At 52.2% G+C, this 18,738-nt stretch overlaps 2 protein-coding genes across 2 annotated transcripts in view; both read left to right on the top strand.

Annotated features, from left to right (window-relative positions):
• Positions 1–18,738, top strand: part of LOC309684386 (olfactory receptor 14C36-like) — a gene marked incomplete at both ends in the record, with an annotated part of 283,296 nt that overhangs the window by 92,545 nt on the left and 172,013 nt on the right. The window lies entirely within an intron of this gene.
• On the top strand, positions 7,841–8,779 carry LOC309684408 (olfactory receptor 14I1-like; the record flags this gene model as incomplete). The annotated part of the gene is made up of 1 exon (XM_082500331.1): positions 7,841–8,779. One exon carries the CDS (start codon positions 7,841–7,843, stop codon positions 8,777–8,779), a length of 939 nt encoding a protein of 312 aa, XP_082356457.1.

Below are 18,738 nucleotides of genomic sequence, written 5' to 3'. Positions count from 1 at the left end.
TTCATATCATCTGCAACCCGCTGAGGGTGAACTCTGCCCCACCATCCAGGCCATTAACCAAGTTGTTAAAGAGTGTTGGTCCCAGTGTCGACTCCCCACGTACAGACGTAGTAAATGACCTGTAGCTGGATTGTGTATCTCTGGACACAACCTTCTGACCCCAGGTGTTCATCAAGCTTCCAATCGACCGCCCTTTCACAGAACCACAGAATCATAGAACCTATGATAGAGAACTCCTATATTCTTTTCTGTGTTCTCTCTCTAATCATAGAGATCTCCAGTGACAATAATGGCATTGTTCCCCTGTTCAGCCCCACATTGCCTGACAGAATTTGGGGCAGCTACTCAATTTCATGTTCAAACCTTGGCCCAGAGAGCTACATGAGATGCCAAGGCTGGCATGGACCACACGGGACCTACGAGAAAGCGGTTCCCATTCAGGGTGGATGCATCACAGATGCCCCAGACAGCATCGCAGAGAGTGCTATTTGGTGTCTGTTCTGTTGTCTGATGCCGTCACTCAGAGGCATCAGTCAGAGGCATCAGTCACCAGGTCTGTTCAGAGGCAAGGTCTGACCCTTCTCTATCCCACAGCGGCACACGTTGCATGGACATGAAGCACATCGCACAGGCATCTTCACTCACTCCCTTGGTGAAAAGACCAATAACTTGAACAGTGTGCCCGGATACATCTTGTCCTAAAAGAGGGCATCGTCCAGGTCCAGCAATGGTCCATATCAAAACTCAATTGAAACTCAAAAGGAATTCCAGGGCACCAAGATGAGCTTTTGCTACTTCGGGAACAGTTAAAGAAGCCCAAGGGATAATGTAGCAGCACTGCTGAATTTAGTAGGAGTAAGTGTAGATAGATCTGAGATACTTGATGTCCTCTTTTCCTCGGTTACCACCAGCAAGGTCTCCCAGGCCTTTGTGCTTTGAGGCAGGATTCTGGCGGAGAACAACCAGCAGTGGATGGGGATCAAGCCAGGGTTCACATGAGCCAACTGCACACTTACCAGTGCGTAGGACCAGAGAGTTTGCATCCAAGTGTGGTTTTTTTCACCAGGAGGTGCTGCTCTGTGATGATCCCAGTAAGAAAGGCACTCAGCCTCCATAAGGGACCTTTGAAACTCTTCTGACATCTACCCAGAGAAGCCTCCAGGTTCATGAGCAGGTTCCTATGAAGAACCGTAAGTATCCTGGCATTCAGTGGCCAGGCAAAGCAACAGGGTGCCAACAGTCTGGAGGATCTTGGGATGACTTCTTAACACAGCTGCCAGGTGGGCCAGGAAGGGTGGTGCTCACCTAGACCAGGTACTGGCCAACATGGAAGAGCTGGTCAGGGTGTGATCAACAGTGTCAGCCCTGGCGGTCGTGACCAGGAAATAGTGGCGTCCCAGGTGCCAAAGAGGAGTGAGGAAGGCCAGCAGCAGAGCACAGATGGGCAGGCTCCAGAGAAGACAACTTTGAGGTGTGTGGGAGACTGATACAAGCGGTGCCCTGGGAAGCAGCTCTGAAGGGTGAAGGAGCTCAGGGAATCTCATAGGCCTTACAGGACAGCCTCCTCCAAGGGCAGGAAGGATCTCTCTGAATAGCCATGAAGAGAAACATCCCTCTGAGGAGGCTGCTGGTGTAAAGTGAGTGAGCGCCAGGGCCAAAAGGCAGCAGGCAGGAGGTGGAAGCAGGGGCAGCTGCCAAGGAGGAACTGAGAAGCCTTGGCCCAGCATGGAGGGAGGGTGTCAAAGCCAAAGCTGCCATGGGCTGGAGAGTTGCAGTGCTGGGGAGCAAAAGCCCAATGAGCTGATGCAGGCTTGGAGGGTCATGGGGAATGAGTCAGCCTCTGCCGGGAGGCCTGTGACAAGTGGGCACTGCAGAGGTTTGCATCTTGAGTGCATGCCTCAGCCTAGGAGAGGGGGGCTGCCTCCTGCAAGGGATGGTGCGGGGGCTGTGCCAGTCCATCCATATGGCTCTGGATGGTGCCGACTCTACTTGAAGTCATTCCTCTAAGCCAAACGCATTGCCATTAATGCCAAAGGGGCTAGTTAAAATCAAACATGTTATTCCCTTTGTCTCTCTGCTTTGACATCTTTTCACTTTGACTGCACTCCCAAAATCTCTTTAATGAGCCACATCAGACCTGAAGACTAAAGGAAATTTAGGCCCCGACTTGGTTCCTTCGGGTGTTTTGTGTTGGAATGAGCCCTCTGGTGCCGAGTTCCTGAACTGCAGCTCCTGAAAGGCTGACCAAGCTTCTGGAGAAGCAGCAAACCTGCAGGTTTCTGAGGGTGTTGGCAGGCCCTGCTGACGTCCCTCACTGAAGAGACCATGGAGGGAATGAGCAGACAAAGCACCTGTCTCGGGGACTGGTAAAGCAGGAAGTCGAAGGCACTTGGTACAGGAGGAAATTTAAATGTGAAGACCCCTGTGAAAACCCTTGATGTGCTTCACCAAGCAGAATGGTCAAGCCCAGAGCCCCAGCCCCTGGGAAGGGGTATCCTTGGCCTCTTAAAATACTCTGGTCACTTTCTGGGGGCAATGCAATGTGGGAATGTGTAACACCAGGTGCAGATCAGCAGTAGCGCACGTCCCAGGCTCTGTGGAGGGCAGGTGAGGAGAAAAAATGCACTGGAGCTGTCAGAATCTGGTGTCCTCTCATGGTGCACAGTGGGAGAGACAGAAGCCATAGCTGAGCAGAAAAGGCTCTCAGTTCTGTTTGGGTGTCAAAGCCCCACCAAGGCCCTTGGCCGTCCCCACCACAGCTGCACGCTCTGCCTGCTTCCTTCCTGCCAGCACTGTGGTTTTCTGGGGCTTTGCCAATGCCTGTGACTTCCCGACAATGCGTGTGGATTCTTCAGTCATGATGACCTTCCAAAATGTATCACAGCAGCCCTCTTGTGACATTGGGCTGCTCTCCCAACATCTTTAGATTCATCCCATCTGGTCCAATGGACTACTAAGGGTTGACCTTAGCTAAGTATCCCCAGACTTGATCTCCATCCACTGCTGGGTTTTGCATGGGGATTTGCCTCTTAGGCGCATGGAACTGGGAGGCCTTGCTGGTGAAGAAGGAGGAGAGAAGAGAACACAGAAAAACTTGGATCTACACATGCTCTTAGCGAATTCAGCAGTGGTCACACACTATGTTCAATTCTTCTTTCAAAGTTCCTGGAGTAGTAACAGCTCATCCTTATGCCCTTGAACTTCCGTGCAAGTGTCAGCTCTAGAGGACCTGTGGCTTTTCTAAAACCAACTGTATTTCTGAATTCTTCCTTTGTTTTAACACATGCCTCCTCATCTCGCATGCTTCATTTTCTCTGTGAATTTTCTGTTTCCCCAAGCTCCTCTCCTGACAGCTGGGCTTGTTTTTTTCTGACTATTGGTATGACTACACTCTCATACTCGACACATGCTGTCCTTGCAGATGAGGTATACTGAGCTCTGCTGCCCTTCTGTGCTGCTCACATGGGCTCCCCGACTAAAAGTCACAAGACGAGGCCAAAGACTGCTCGTCTGAGGTCTAGCATCTACACTCTTCTATTCTCCTTCCCTCTGGGGGGACAGGCCCCACTATTTCATGGACATGATAGCCAAAGCTGACATTCTTTACATGTCCATGTCCAGCTCTACCTTCATGGAAATTAACAGATGCAGATGAGCATTACCATGGTTGGCCAATCTGGCAGCTGTGCTATAAAGACTGGGGTCCTCAGCTGTGTCTTGACCAATATTCTCGAGAAGCCTCCAGGACAGTTTGCATGCAGTTGTGGTCCCCTTCCAGTGAATGCCAGGGCAATTAAAGTTGACAGGGTGATGTAAATAGGTTTGTTGTCTCCCACCACAATGTAACCCTTACCAGTCTCTTTTCTGACCCTTACTGGTTCACCCAGCTTATTTATCACCTAGAGGAGCTCCACAAATCTAAGCAGGTCCTTCACCCTTAGGGCAAGCCTCTCTCAAAATTTCTGGCCTCCTGATCATCCTGCACCCACCCATCACAGCACCCCAGTCATGGGAGATGTCCAAACACCCCTCAGCTCTTCTTCCCTCCAAGTGGAATGAAGAGATGGCACACACAGCTCCAGCCCCTCCTCTCTGTGCCCAGGCTGAAGGCCCTGGGGCATGGCTGGGCTGCGGCACCTGAGCTGTGGCACACTTGGGCTGAGAGCAGACTCACAAGACCTGCTTCCAAGGCCCCCAGACCTCAGTTGCGCAAAGGTTTTGCTTCAGAGCAGAGACATGCTGGAGTGGATGGCAAAGGGCAGTGTGAAGAGGAACTGAGGTGCACACAAAGGGAGCAAACTCTGTGGTGGAGATGAAGCTGGTCTGAGGAAGAACAAGATGGTGTTGAAAATGTCCTTGGTGTGAACATGCTGTGATTCAGGCCCACTGTGAAAATCATTGGCCTGATCCATGATTCTATCATCAAGGGGATGGCTAAACAATTCAGGAGAGAAGAACCAGCATAGTTTGAGAGTGAAGGAGCATGAGAGGAGACCCTGGTGTGATGTGCTTGCTGTTCAGGTGTTGCCCAGTATCTACTGGAGAGAGAAGGGACAGAGCTTGCGCCAGTGCAGGGGTGGGATTCAGTCAGTGGCCCAAAGGCACCCACTCTGTCTGAGATGCTCTGGGTGATGGCTGTCACACAGCCAGGCTGGATGGGGACGGGGTGCCTGTACAGGACCTGAGCTGTCCCTGTCAGGAATATGCAGTTGTGCTGGAGAGCCCTGGCACCTCCCCTACCACTACAGCCCTGAATTTGTAAACTGAATTGAGGTTCAGCTGCCCTGAATTAGGTCAGGCAATGAAGGGATGCAAGTGTGACACCTGCCATTCTACTCCAGGGACATGTGGAAAAGACAACTGATGGAGAAGAGAGAGACTTAACTCTGCCCGTGCCGCACGACTCCATTTGGTCAGCTGAATCCCTCTATGGGCTGCCCTGGGCAGAAGGAAGAGTTACAGGGGCACTTGTCCTCCACGTGGACACCTTCTGTCATTGAAGTTGGCCAAAGGGATTTCCCTCCAGCCTCCACCAAGATGCCCCCAGGTGCTGCCCTGTCTCTCTGAACTGCTCCAATAGAGCTTGCAGTTCCCAACATGCCTCTTGGTCACCTCTGGCACCACAGATGTCCCCAGGTGTCTGTGTCCGAACATCTTCCTCCTGCCCTCCCTCTCCACTCATTCACAAGTGAGCTGAGACCAGGAGCTCTCATGCAGGAGCTGCTCTTGTGCCCATGTGAAGTGAGGCCAGAGGAATGCCACCTGCTGGGGGTTTGTGGTGGGCATGGGATGGAGCTAACTCCTCTTGTAGCCCCAGGGACTACAAACCCAGGCTGAGAAGCCTCCATTGACTCAGCTGAATCCCTTCCCTCCAAAGAGGAAAAGGAGATTTCTCCCTGGCATTGTCTGCGTTCTCTCTTACTAGAGAACAAAACAAACAACAAAACGGTATTCTTGGACCTCAATCTTTCTCTGACTGAGAACAGAAACTGCTGGATAGAAGTTTCTCTCCCCAGCTGAGGGAGGGAACATCAGTGATGACTTCAGCTTGTTTCCCAGCAGGTTCCCCTGGAGCCCCAGGGACATCTCTGAGGGGACAGAGAGAGTGCCACCATGGGCTGGTCCTCTGCTGCTGAGCTGGGCCGGGCTGCTGGGCCGGAGGGAGCTCCTGGCAAGAGGGCAGCGCTGCAGAGAGACAGCTCTGCCCAGAAGCAGGACTGAGGGCAGTGCCTGCAGGCAGCGAGGGAAGGGAAGAGAAGAGAAGAGAAGAGAGGAGAGGAGAGGAGAGGAGAGGAGAGGAGAGGAGAGGAGAGGAGAGGAGAGGAGAGGAGAGGAGAGGAGAGGAGAGGAGAGGAGAGGAGAGGAGAGGAGAGGAGAGGAGAGGAGGGGTAAAGGCAGTCTGGGGTGGGAGGACAGGAGAGACCTCACCGGGGGACAAACCTTCACAGCCTTTCACATGGTAAGTCTCTGGCTGTGGGGCAATGCAGATGAGTTCCTGGCAGTGTCTCCTAGAGCTGGCACATGCCATGGCTGATAGGAGCTGTCAGGATGGCTCTCCTGGCTTGTCTGGTGTGGAGCAGGAGGATGTGCTTCAGAGCATGGATGTCCTGCTGCACCTTCAGAGGGACAATGACGGACAGCTGCCTTCTCCCAGGGATGGCTCCGGGGTTTTGAAGATAGGCATGCAGGCAGGGGTGGGCAGGGCTGTCCTTGCCAGCAGGGTCCCTGCACCCCGGGGGCTGTGTGCCGGCGCAGGGACTCTGCCGCCTGCCAGAGTCAGCTCTGCGCCTGCCCGGGGAGCTCCCACGGAGGTGCTGTGGGGAGAAGCTGTGGGAGGAAGGAGTGACCCCTGTCAGGGCAGGGTCTTTCTATTGTTGAGAGGGTGCTGCATGGGTCACGGCTGCTCACAGCTGCTGACCACCCCCAGAACATTGGCAGAGGCAGCACTGCAAGGGGAAAGTCAAGGCAGGGGCTACCTTAAAGACAAAGACCTTTCCAGGCTCTGTGCTCGCAGCTTTCTCCTAAGGGAAAGGAGCTGTCACTGTGACACTGAGGGATCAGCAGGTCTGCCACAAACCTCATCAAGTGCCTGCACTCACTCCTCTACCCACAGACAGCACCAGCATCCCCTTTGCCTGCAGCATCAGGCTGGATCTGCTCCACTCCTCAGGACCCGCACAGAGGGAGGTGGCCCTGGGCAGTGCCCTGCTGCTGGGAGGGGGCTGCAGGGCAGAGCTGAGCACACAGCGGATGGGATGGGCTCTGGGGCACTGGCAGGGGGAGACCTGGGCACAGAACAACAGCTCCTGGCAGGGACAGCCCCAGGCAGCAGAGACAGGGGCAAGGGCCGGGGGGAAACTGCCAACACGCCCGGGGGGAGGCTGCCTTCAGCCAGCTCTCCTGGGCTCCTCCATGGAGGTGTCTGCTGGGCGCTGTCTGCTGGGACCTGAGCGCACTCTCTCTTCACATCATCTCCTCTGCGGCACCCCGACTGCCTGCTCTGCCGGTCCTGTGGGGCTTGCGAGCTGCCCCCAGCAAGGCACAGCTCTGCCGTCGGGTCCTGGGGAGTGCTGAGCCTTTCCTCGGAGGTGGGCAGTCTCCTCTCAGAGAGCTTTGCTTCTCTCGGGGAGGGGTGGTGTCCTGCTCTCTCCATCACAGCTCCATCTCTGCGCTGGGACAGGGAAGAGATTGCAGATCTGCCCTCTCAACCAGTGCTCCCCTCATCCCATATGAGTTCAGCTGTTTGGTATTTTTTAAAAAGTAGTTTGTGTGTGGAGTCATCTCGAAGGCAGATGAAACAAAAGCAGAGGGCAGATGGGCAAAACCCCGATGGACAGTGCAGCTCTGCTGACTCTGCTTTAAGCCAAAGAGAGCTGAACTCATCTGTCCCGTCTGAAGAATCGTAACATGATTAGTCATCAAAATGAGGATTTCTACATTCATGAGATGTTATCATGGAAAATAAAAAGCACAGGCAAAAATTTATAAGGACATGCTAACCCTCTGCTCTGCAGCCCACCCTCTGGAGAGCCATGAGTGCAAATATTGAACTTTTCCATTACAGGTGGATTACATCTGACACCCCTTGTGACGGTTGGAGCTGTCACAGAGCAGCTCCCTTGTACCCACTGCAGCAGAGCAGGGCTGACTCCTCAGCAGCGCAGGGGCAGAGGTGCTGCTCCTCACACCACACTCAGCCAGCACCACCCAGAGATAAAAAATGCATTTCAACTGGGAGTGATATCTATGAAAAATGGAGTATATGGGCTCATAGAATTCTGTCCTGATTTTTTCCTGTCTTTTCCTTCCTTTAACAGAGCCCCCATAAAAGAAATATCTAATGTCCAACAGCAGCTCCATCACCCACTTCCTCCTCCTGGCATTGGCAGACACACGGGAGCTCCAGGTCTTGACCTTCGGGCTCTTCCTGGGCATCTACCTGGCTGCCCTCCTGGGAAACGGCCTCATCATCACCGCCATCGCCTGTGACCATCGCCTCCACACCCCCATGTACTTCTTCCTCCTCAACCTCTCTGTTCTGGACCTAGGCTGCATCTCCACCACTCTCCCCAAAGCCATGGCCAATTCCCTCTGGAACACCAGGACCATCTCCTATGAAGGATGTGCTGTCCAGCTCTTTTTCTTTTTCTTTTTTATTTCAGCTGAGTATTTTCTCCTCACCATCATGGCCTATGACCGCTACATTGCCATCTGCCAACCCCTGCACTACGGGACCCTCCTGGGCAGCAGAGCTTGTGTCCGCATGGCAGCAGCTGTCTGGGGCAGTGTTTTTCCCTATGCTGTGCTGCACACGGCCAATACATTTTCACTGCCCCTCTGCCAGGGCAATGCCGTGGACCAGTTCTTCTGTGAAATCCCCCACATCCTCAAACTCTCCTGCTCTCATTCAGACTACCTCAGGGAAGTTGGGCTTATTGTAGTTAGTGTCTGTTTAGTATTTGGGTGTTTTGTTTTAATTGTGGTGTCCTATGTGCAGATCCTGAGGGCGGTGCTGAGGATGCCCTCTGAGCAGGGACGGCACAAAGCCTTTTCCACGTGCCTCCCTCACCTGGCTGTGGTCTCCCTCTTTCTCAGCACTGGAGTGTTTGCCCACCTGAAGCCCCCCTCCATCTCCTCCCCATCTCTGGACCTGGTGGTGTCATTTCTGTACTCGGTGGTGCCTCCAGCAGTGAACCCCCTCATCTACAGCATGAGGAACCAGGAGCTCAAGGATGCCCTATGGAAACAGGCCCAATGGACGCTGTTTCACCGACAATAACCTGCCACCCCTTCTCTGCACATTGCCCAGAGTTTATCTCAGACCACGAGCCTGCTTTTTTCTCTTTTCATAATCCTGCTTATTGATATTTTTCTGGGTTTATACTACTTGTTCTGAGGCTTGATCCTACTGTGTCTGAGTCTTGCACAACACTGTGACAGGTGTGGCCTGACAGATAACAGCTCTTCAATAGAAGGGCATCTCGGAAGTGCAGTGCCTGAAAGATGGGCTGTTCCTCCAAAGTTGCTTCCAAGAACATGTTCAAGGAACTGGTCTTTTGATGAGTCTCTTCTCCTTGTCTTTTCAGTGGTTTTGGAGCTAAGCTCATCGGGTTCTATTGAGTACTACTGGGTTCCACCGCACAAAGGTGAATTCACTCAAAGGTGAAGTCCACCAATATAAAGCACTGAATCAATGTGTCCACGCACAAGGACGCTGCAGTGCCGAGGGAGTCAGCAGGGACTCATCAGGCACAGGGAGGGGAGAGTGGGGAGACGCAGGAGCTGCCTGAGGGAACCCCAGGGCCAGGACTGCTGTGCTGTCCTGGGGCGTGGGGCTGACTGGGGAGAGAAGGGGGCAAATTCAGTCAGGGCTGGGGATGAGGCACAATATGAATTCCGGAGAGGCAGAGAGTGACCAGCCTCTTTTTTCTCATTTCCTCAGTGCCAGCACGAGCCCCGGGGCTGATGGGGAAGCTGACGTCCTTGTCTGCCCCCCAGGAGCTGCTGTGCCCTTGGGAGGATCTGGGGCTGTGCGGTGAGTGCCCAGAGCTCTGCATCAGCCTGCGGTGGGCAGTGCTGTGGGGCCAGCCCAGACTGGGCTGCTGGGCTGGGCTGTCCTGGGGAGAGGGCAGGGGAGGTGGGCAGAGCTGGGGAGGGCTGGTGAGTGCTGGGAAGTGCCTTGGAGAGGACAACGGCAGTGTTAGAGCCCTTTCCAGGGAAGACTGAGGCAAAGAAGTCGTTGACTACCTCAGCCTTCTCCATGTCCAGGGTGACCATGTCTCCTGGTTCCTTCCTGGGTGCGCCCACGTGTTCCCTAGTCTTCCTTTTGTCACCCACATACCTATAGAAGGCTTTCTTGTTGCCCCTCATGCTCCTGGACTGATTCACCTCTACCTGGGCTTTAGCTTTCCTAACCTGATCTCTCACTGCTCGGACAATTCCTCCCAGGCTACCTGTCCTTGCTTCCACCTTCTGTAGGCTTTCTTTGTCTCTTTGAGATTGACCAGGAGCTCCTTGGTCATCCACGCAGGCCTCCTGGTGTCTTTGCCTGACTTCCTCTTTGCCAGGATGTATTGCTCCTGACCTTTGCAGAGGTAGCCCTTGAATATTAGCCAACTTTCTTGAGCCCCTCTTCCTTCCAGGGCTTTGTCCCAGTGTACTCCACCAAGCAGATCCCTGAAGAGGCCAAAGTCTATCTCCTGAAGTCCAGGGTAGCGAGCTTACTGTGTGCCCTCCTCGCCACCTTAAATATCTCAGACTCTGCCATCTCAAGGTCACTGCAGCCAAGGCTGCCCTTGACCATGGCATTCCCCACTGCCTCCTCTTTGTTGGTGAGAACAAAATCCAGCATGGAACCTCTCTTCGTTGGCTCCATTGTCACTTGGAGAAGGATGTAATCATCAATGCGTTCCAGGAACCTCCTGGATTGCCTATGTGCTGCTGTGTTTTCCTTCCAACAGATATCAGGGTGGTTGAAGTTCCCTCTGAGGACCAGGGCTTGTGAACATGAGCCTACTCCAATCTGTCTATAGAGGGCCTTATCCACTCGGCCTTCCTGGTCAGGGGCCTGTAGCAGAACCCCCCTGTAACATCACCTCTCTGTGCTCTCCCTTAAATCTTGACCTATAAGCTCTCGGTCAGCTCCTTATCCGTCCCCAGGCAGAGCTCCATGCACTCCAGCTGGTCCTTGACATAGAGGGTGACACCCCCTTCTTGTCTCCCCTCCCTGCCCTTCCTGAAGAGCCTGTACCCATCCTTTCCAACACTACACTCATAGGACCCATCTCACCATGTCTCCATGATGCCGATTAGATCACAGTCTTGCAGGCTAGGGAGTTCCCTCTAAACATGAGAAGGACCTTGTTTACTTTGAGGGTGTCAGAGCACTGGTACAGGCTGCCCAGAGAGGTGGTGGAGTCTCCCACTTTGGAGATATTCCAAACCCAGCTGGATGCCGTCCTGTGCAACTGCTGTAGGTGCCCTTGCTCGGGCAGCGGGTTGGACTAGATGATCTCCAGAGGTCCTTTCCAAACCTAATGTTCTGTGATTCTATGACCTGTTGGAGCATGTGCATAGGAGGGCCACAAAGATGACCAAGGGCTGGAGCACCTCTCCTGTGAAGACAGACTGAGGGAGTTGGGGTTGTTCAGCCTGGAGAAGGAAGGCTCTGTGGGGACCTTATAGCAGTCTGTCAGTACCTAAACGGGGCCTAGAGGAAAGCTGGAGAGGGACTCTTTATCAGGGAGTGCAGTGATAGGACAAGGAGTAATCATTTTACACTGAAAGTGCGTAGATTTAGATTAGGTCTTAGGAAGAAATTCTTCACTCTGAGATGGTGAGACACTGGAAGAGACTGGCCGGAGAGGTTGTTGATGCCCCATCCCTGGAAGTGTTCAAGGCCAGGTTGGACAGGGCTTTGAGCAACCTCATCTAGATGGAGGTGCCCTTGCCCAAGACAGGGCGGGTGGAACTAGTTGATCTTCAAGTCCCTTCCTACTCTGACCATTCCATGAGTCTGTGATTCTCCCCTTAAAGGGATCCCTCCTTCCACTCACATCTTCTCCCCACAGCAGCGTGGGGAGCTCTGTGGGCAGGCTGAGTGGGGATCCTGGCAGGGGGCAAAGTCCCTGCCCTGGCACACAGGGGGCTCCCTGGAGTGCGCGGACCCTGTTCTGAAGGACAGCCCGGGGCAGCCCTAGCTGCACCCACAGCTTCCCACCCCTGAAGCCATCCCCAGGAGAAGGCAGCCATCATGACCTTTCCCTCTGACGGTGCAGCAGGGAAGCCCTGCTCTGCAGCACGTCCTCCTTCTCCACCCCAGAGAGGCCAAGACAGACACCGTGACAGCTCCTGTCAGCCATGGCATGTGCCAGCTCTGGAAGACCTGTCCAGGATACTCAGACTACTTTCTTGTCTTATTATTGGGCAGGACATGCAGACAGTGGCAGGCAGGGACCTTCTTTACTCCTGGTGTGGGATAGGGCTCAGCTGAGTCAACGGAGGCATCTCATCCTGCGTTTCTATTGCTAGCACTGGAAGGGGACTCAGCTCCCTCCCATGCCTGTCACAAGCCCACAGGCGGTGGCACTCCTCTTGCCTCACTTCAGGCGGGCATTAAATAGCCACCTGCATGTGAGCTCCTTGTCTCAGCTGCCATGGTAATGAATGAAGATGTAGGGCAGGAGCTGGCTGTTCAGATGAAACACCTGGTGACATCTGAGTGACAGAGGTTGTCCAAGGACAGTGGAAGAGAACTGCATCTGTCCCTATTTACTGTTTCCTTTGCAGCCTATGTGACATCTACCCAAATGGTGTCCTGTACCACAGGGAGAGCTCACTTTGTCTCTTTTCCATCAGCTGGGTTGACTAGATCTCCATTGACTACGATGATGGTTTTCATCCCCATGTTGCCTAAATAGATTCCAGGCAGTTCCTCTCTTTCATGTCCCAACAGAAGCCTGTAGTTTTGCGAGATGCCAAGGCTCTCACACATTGCTACATGTGGCCGGCAGGTACCGCACAGGAAAGCCATCCCCGTTCCGACCGAGTGTGGGACAGACACTCCAGATGGCCCTGCAGACAGGTTCAGTGCCTTTGTGCCAGCCACGGATTGCCACCACCACAGCGTGGCAAGGTCTGTCCCTTCTCCATTCAGTAGACATAGGGCAGTGCAGGAACACGAGGCACATCACACGTGGGCCTACGCTCTCAGAATTGTGGGCTTTCTCTCTCCCATGCTTGACTCACCCCCTTGAAGACACAGTCAAGGAACAGAACGACAATTTTCACAGTGGGGTGCTCAGCAGCACCTTGTTGCTCATAGAGATAGCCTTCACGTGCACGGAAGGCCTTCTGGAGCAGCAGAGACAGCATTGATAGAACCCCTGTATCTTGCCAGGGCTGCACTTCCCAGCCCTGTTTCTCTCTGTCCTTGGGGACGGCAGGCTTTGCTCACTCTCTTGACATCCAATCACTTCAACTTTGGGTTTCCATCCCCTTTGGCATGGCTCTTCTCTGAGGCAAAGCCTTTGCAAATAGGGGGTCTGGAACGCTTGGTCCCAGGTTTCTCTCAGTCAGAGCTTGGCCTGGTGCTACACCTGAGGTGCTACACCCCTTACAGGCACTTACGCCCTCAGCCAGGACAAGCTGGAGCCTCTGGTTTTTGACACCGATGGAGTAACTGCCAAGGCGTGGTAGAAGAAGTCACAGAGTTTGGGGTGCTGCAATGGATGGGTTCATAGTTTTCAGTACAGACAGGCTGGAAGGATCGGGGGTGGGTTCCCTCAAAGGGAACAAATTGCTTGGATGTATGGAGCTCCTTCATGGGGCAAGTGACAAATTGGGTGAGCCCTTGTGAGTGGAGGTCAGAGGAAGTGTCAGTAACGGGGCTTTTGTGGTGGGAGATAAGGAAGCCACAGTCAGGGTGGGGCAGTTGGCATAGTCTTTTCTAAGCACCCCAAAGAAGTCTCTGGGTGTAGAAGCCTGGTCCTCCACGGGGACTTTAATGACCTGGCATTTTCTGGAAGGGCAACACCGCAGGATGCAAACAGTCCAGCAGTTTTGGGACAGCTTCTTTACACAGCTGCCAGATGGGCAAACAAGGGTCATGCAAACCCAGATCTGATACTTGCAAGCAAGCAAGAGCTGCTCAGGGATGTGAAGACGGTCTGTTGTGACACTGAAATAGTGCGGCACGATCTCCTGAGGAGAGGGAGAAAGGAGAATAAAAGACTGCAGATGCCGGTCATCAGTGGAGCAGATTTTGGCTTATTTTGGGGAGAGGTAGCCAGTATCCCATGGTCAGCAGCACCGGTGGGCAGGAAAGCTAAGTATACCTGGTCTTCAAGGACAGCATTCTCCAAACACAGCAAGCTTGTCTATCAAAATTTGCGTGAAACATGGAAGAGAATTCAAGAACTCAACATTATTTCAGGAACACTTGAAGAAGAAATAAAGATAATGTCTGGTCACAGCTTATCTCAGTAAGACTAGGTGGAGACAGATGTATACTTCACACCCTCTTTGCCTCATGTTTCAGAAACAAGTTCTTCTCAGCCACTGTGCCTCAAGGCAAGACTCCAGAGGTAAACAGCCAGAGGGAGACAAAGTGTCCTCAGCTGTCTGGTCTTTGTCCAGGACATATGCAAAAAAAAAATGACAATTTACAGAACAGTATCAAAGTTCTGAAAATGAAGACTTCTGATACACTTATTACACTGAGGTCTTTTCTGCATGTTTCAACTTCTGCCTCACTTCATCATTCAGGAGCTGATGCCCACACAGAGGTGCCCACTGCCTCCCAGATTCCCAGGCATAGGTGAAGACCCGATGTGGGACTAGGAAGTGTGACCCCGGGCTGATGGGACCAGTTCTGGAGCCACAGCTGGTGGACAGGCAGGGTAGGGCAATGCATCTGAGTGGAGACAACTGATTTCTCTCCCTCCGGGAGAAAAGGAAGCCTGGGCAATTGCACTCAAGCTGTCCAGCGCTGGAGGAGGATGGGCAAGGAGTGGGTGTGGACGTTTCAGATTCTGCTTGAAGATGCTCCTGTAACCCAGACTCCTTGGGGTCAGTGCACCTTTGGCCATTCCAAAGACAGCATGCCGTTCACTTTGTCTCTTTGCTTCCCTCTGTGAATGGAGGGAGCTCGTGACTTCAGCGTGTGCCTCGCTGTGAGCGCATATGAACCAAGAGACTCTGGGGCAGGGAGTGCTTTGGGGGTTCTCGGGATCCGTGCTTGGCACAGAAAAGTGTTTGCCTTTGGTCTAAGGCTGTCCTCTGTGGAGAGTGGACTTCAGAGGAGGAAAGGTGGACTTAATGTACAACAGAGTATTTTATTTTCTATTGAACCATGCCTTCCTTTGGGCTCATTTTTTGGCTACAAAGAAAATTCTGTGTGTGGGTGCAGTTCATTCTCTAAGTGAAACAGGTGGAAACTGTTTCCAAAGGGCTGAAACCTGCAACTCCAGAGTGTAGCAGAGAAAGCTGAGATTTGAGGAAAGGTGCTGTAAGTCCCAGGTGGCTGATGAGAGAAAGGCGGGGTTGGAGTTCGGGACAAAGCCTGCCCACAGAGTGTCTGACATACAGGGTCTTGACTGCCCTACTCAGTCAGACTCTGTTTGGAGAGGTCCAGTTTCAGTGTCATTTGGAAATTGCTGATATCAATAGACAGAGAAATGAAGCAGAGAAATAAAAAAAAAAAAAAAGAAAGAAAAATAAATCCTTTCTTCTCGTCATTTACTAATGAAACCTTTTAACTTCTGAAATCTCTCTAATTAACCACAGCAGAATTGTATAATAAGAAAATTATGCCCAGAACCATGGCTCGTTATGGCATTTTGCATGTTAATGAGCCCTCTGGTGCCCAGTTCCTGAACTGCAGGTACTGAGAGTGGATTGAAGTGGTCTCTAGAGCAGTGCAAGTCAGCCTCCAAGGTTCTAAGGGCGTCAGCGGTCCCCACTGAGGGTCATCCCTGACTGTCCCTGAAGCAGAAAGCCAGAGGCACTGCTTCCAGTTGGAAATGAATTGTGAAAGTGTCTGTGAAAGCCCTTGCCGTGTCTCATCAAGCAGGATATTCAAGCGCTGACCCCCACACTCTGGCAATGGGCATTTTTTCCTTCAAGGGATACTCAGGGCTCTTCCTGGGAGCAGTGAGATGAGGGGGTGTGTGTAGGAAACCTCTCGGGCTGTCTGGAGGGTGGGGGAAGAGGCAGAGAAGCAGTGTGTCTGTGAGGAACTGGAGTGCTCTCAGGGGTTCCAGTGGAAGAGTCCGCAGCCATAGTGGAAAGGACAAGGATTTTGGTTTTATTGGGGGGGGCATCCTGACCACAGGTTGTCCTACACTTTCCTCTGCCTGTGCCCGTTTCTCTGCAGATTTCAACCACCACCCCTGCTTCCCCACCTCACTCCCACCCCGTGCTGGCCCAAGCTTTACTCATGACTCTCTGTCTTCACTAATTCTTCAAACACAAAGCCATATTTTTCTGAGCTTTTGCCAATGAGTTCCCCATAACCTGTGCAGCTTCTTCGAAAGCCCTCCTAATGCTCCTCTGTCTCCAGAGATGGAGCCACAAGAGGGAACCCCACCCCTGAGCCTTCCAGCCCGTCTGTACTGAGAACTATGTGCCCATCCATTGCAGCACCACAAACTGTTTCATTTCTTCTACTGCACCTTCACAGTGACTCCATCGCTGTCAATGGCAGGGGCTGTGCGGCTGGGTAGCAGCTCCACAGGAAAGGCTGTGGTGGTCCTTGGGTTTCATTTGGTAAAACAGGAGCCATCAGTAAAGACAGCCAACAGCATCCTTTGCTTCTCTTTTCATTCCCTGAAATCACACGTGCTTCTCTTTTATTCTCCTTATACCCTCCCAAAAGAACAGCCTACCCGTGCTGGTTTGAGGTGAAACAGAACCCCTCTTCTGTTCAGCAACTTTACTTTGCAGCTGAGCCTCTTCAAACTAACTGAACTCTCTGAAATTAACAGCATATTGTGGTGACACTGTTCAGAGTGATAAAACCTGATTAGTTGTAATTTATGCCAAAGAATGGTCTGCAGAATTCTCTTTCTCATACTTATTGGTATAACCCCCAAGGCCAGCTGACTTGGTTCTTTGCCCCATTGGAGGGTCAGAAGCAGAAGAGCATAGAGGAGTTGCACCTGTCGGGAGGAGGGGCCAGGACAGGTGACCCCAAACTGACCATCAGGGTAATCCATCCCATCTGCCTCACGCTCAGTATAAAAGCTGAGGGATCAAAGAGTCAGCTTTTTTCCTTTAGTGGCTGGTGTCCTTGGAGGACTCTGGTTGTTTGTTGGACTTTGATGCCTATCTGTGCATTCCTGAATGCAGTTCCCATCCGTCCCAGAGTTGAGCCTGGGACTTTCCCCAGGCCTGCTGTTGACGTGATTATCATCCTGGGAGCTTGATCCAGTTTAGTATGTATGTCATTATTTCTTTTTTATTTTATTATTAATATTGCATTAAAGTAGTTGACTTCCTGTTAAGTTCACAAGTCTCTTGCTCTCTCTTCTTCCTCTCCCTAGAGAGAGAGGTAGGGGATAGCATGTGTTGTTTGCTGCAGTGGCCAGTGTGGCCCAAAGCACGGTAAGAATAAGGAAACTGTACTGTTAGACTGAAGGCAGTCCTTGCTCCTGCACACGGAATTCCATCCACAAATAACTTGTGTTCATTTAATATTTGGTTGGCTGCCTCCAGGAATTGTCCCTGACACAAACTTGGCTCAACTCAAACAGCATTTTGTCTGGGAAGCCGTCTGAAGGAACAGCCTCATCCCAACTTTGTTCTGTGGTCTGTAAACTGAGGGACACTCTCTGCAGTCAAAGTGGAAGGTTTGTGGGTGATGGCGGTGACCATAATGACCCACCATGCAGCTTTTGGTCTGGCTCTCTGGATGCTCCGAACCAACAGAACTCTGAAGGGCAGTAAATCTGGAATTGGACTTTACAGACAACACGATGAAAATGCTTTATCTGGTTGGAGCAGGAAAATTTCTGTGAGTGTTTGCCCCTGTAGAGGCAGTATGGGAAGTGCACAGCATCAAATAGACAGTGCAGCTTGAGTGGTGTGAGTAGAATGGTAGAATCTAAGACTCATAGGATAGTTTAGATTGGAAAGGAAATTAAAGATCACCAAGTCCCACCCCCACTGCCCTGGGCAAGGACATGTCCCACTAGATCAGATTGCTCCAAGCCCCATGCAACGTGGCCTTGAACACCTCCAGGGATGGGGCAGCCACAGCTTCTCTGGGCAACCCGGGCCAGGGGCTCAACACCCTCATGTGAATTTTTTTTTTCCAAATATCTATTCTAAATCTCCCCTCTTCCAGTTTGAAAACATCCCCCCTCGTCCTACCCCTACTTTTTTTTAACGTACTCTTTACCCTTGTGAAAAGTCCCTCCCCAGCTTTCCTGTAGCCCCCCTTCAGATACTGGAAAGCCGCTATATATGACTGACATAAAAACCCCAGCAGCTGTTATTCAAGAACACACCTACTCTGTCCTGCACTTCTAAAAGGTGCTCTAGAGCTAAGCCATTCTATATTACCATTTTTGATAATAATTTGATTTCTTCCTCTAAGGCTGTCATACTGCCTGCCTCTTCATTAATGGCTTTTTCTAATTCTCTTGGCACATTCGCAGTAACCCTTTCTAGTTTTGCAGTCCCTCACTGTGAGATAAAATCTATTACAGAGAGTTTGAACTCAGTGCCACATTAGCAAAGGCATTTATGAAAGGCAGGTCCTGCTTGACTAACCTGATCTCCTTCTACAACGTGGTCACCCGCTCAGTGGATGAGGGAAAAGCTGTGGAGGTTGTCTATCTGGACTTTAGTAAAGCCTTTGACACCGTTTCCCACAGCATTCTCCTGGAGAAACTGGCTGCTCATGGCTCGGATGGGCACACGCTTTGCGGGGTAAAAAACTGTCTGGAAGGCCGTGCCCAGAGAGTGGTGGTGAATGGAGTTAATTGCAGTTGGCGGGCGGTCAGGAGTGGTGTCCCCCAGGGCTCAGTGCTGGGGCCAGTCCTGTTTAACATCTTTATCAATGATCGGGATGAGGGGATGGAGTGCTCCCTCAGTCAGTTTGCGCATGACACTAAGCTGGGTGGGAGTGTTGATCTGCCTGAGGGTAGGGAGGCTCTGCAGAGGGATTCGGACAGACTGGACCCATGGGCCAAGGCAGACTGTAGGAGATTCAATGAGGCCAAGTGCTGCGTCTCA

The sequence above is a fragment of the Vanellus vanellus genome (genome assembly GCF_965231255.1).
Source record: "Vanellus vanellus genome assembly, contig: HAP1_SCAFFOLD_70, whole genome shotgun sequence".
Classification (NCBI taxonomy): domain Eukaryota; kingdom Metazoa; phylum Chordata; class Aves; order Charadriiformes; family Charadriidae; genus Vanellus; species Vanellus vanellus.
This window is presented reverse-complemented; position numbering and strand designations above follow the sequence as displayed.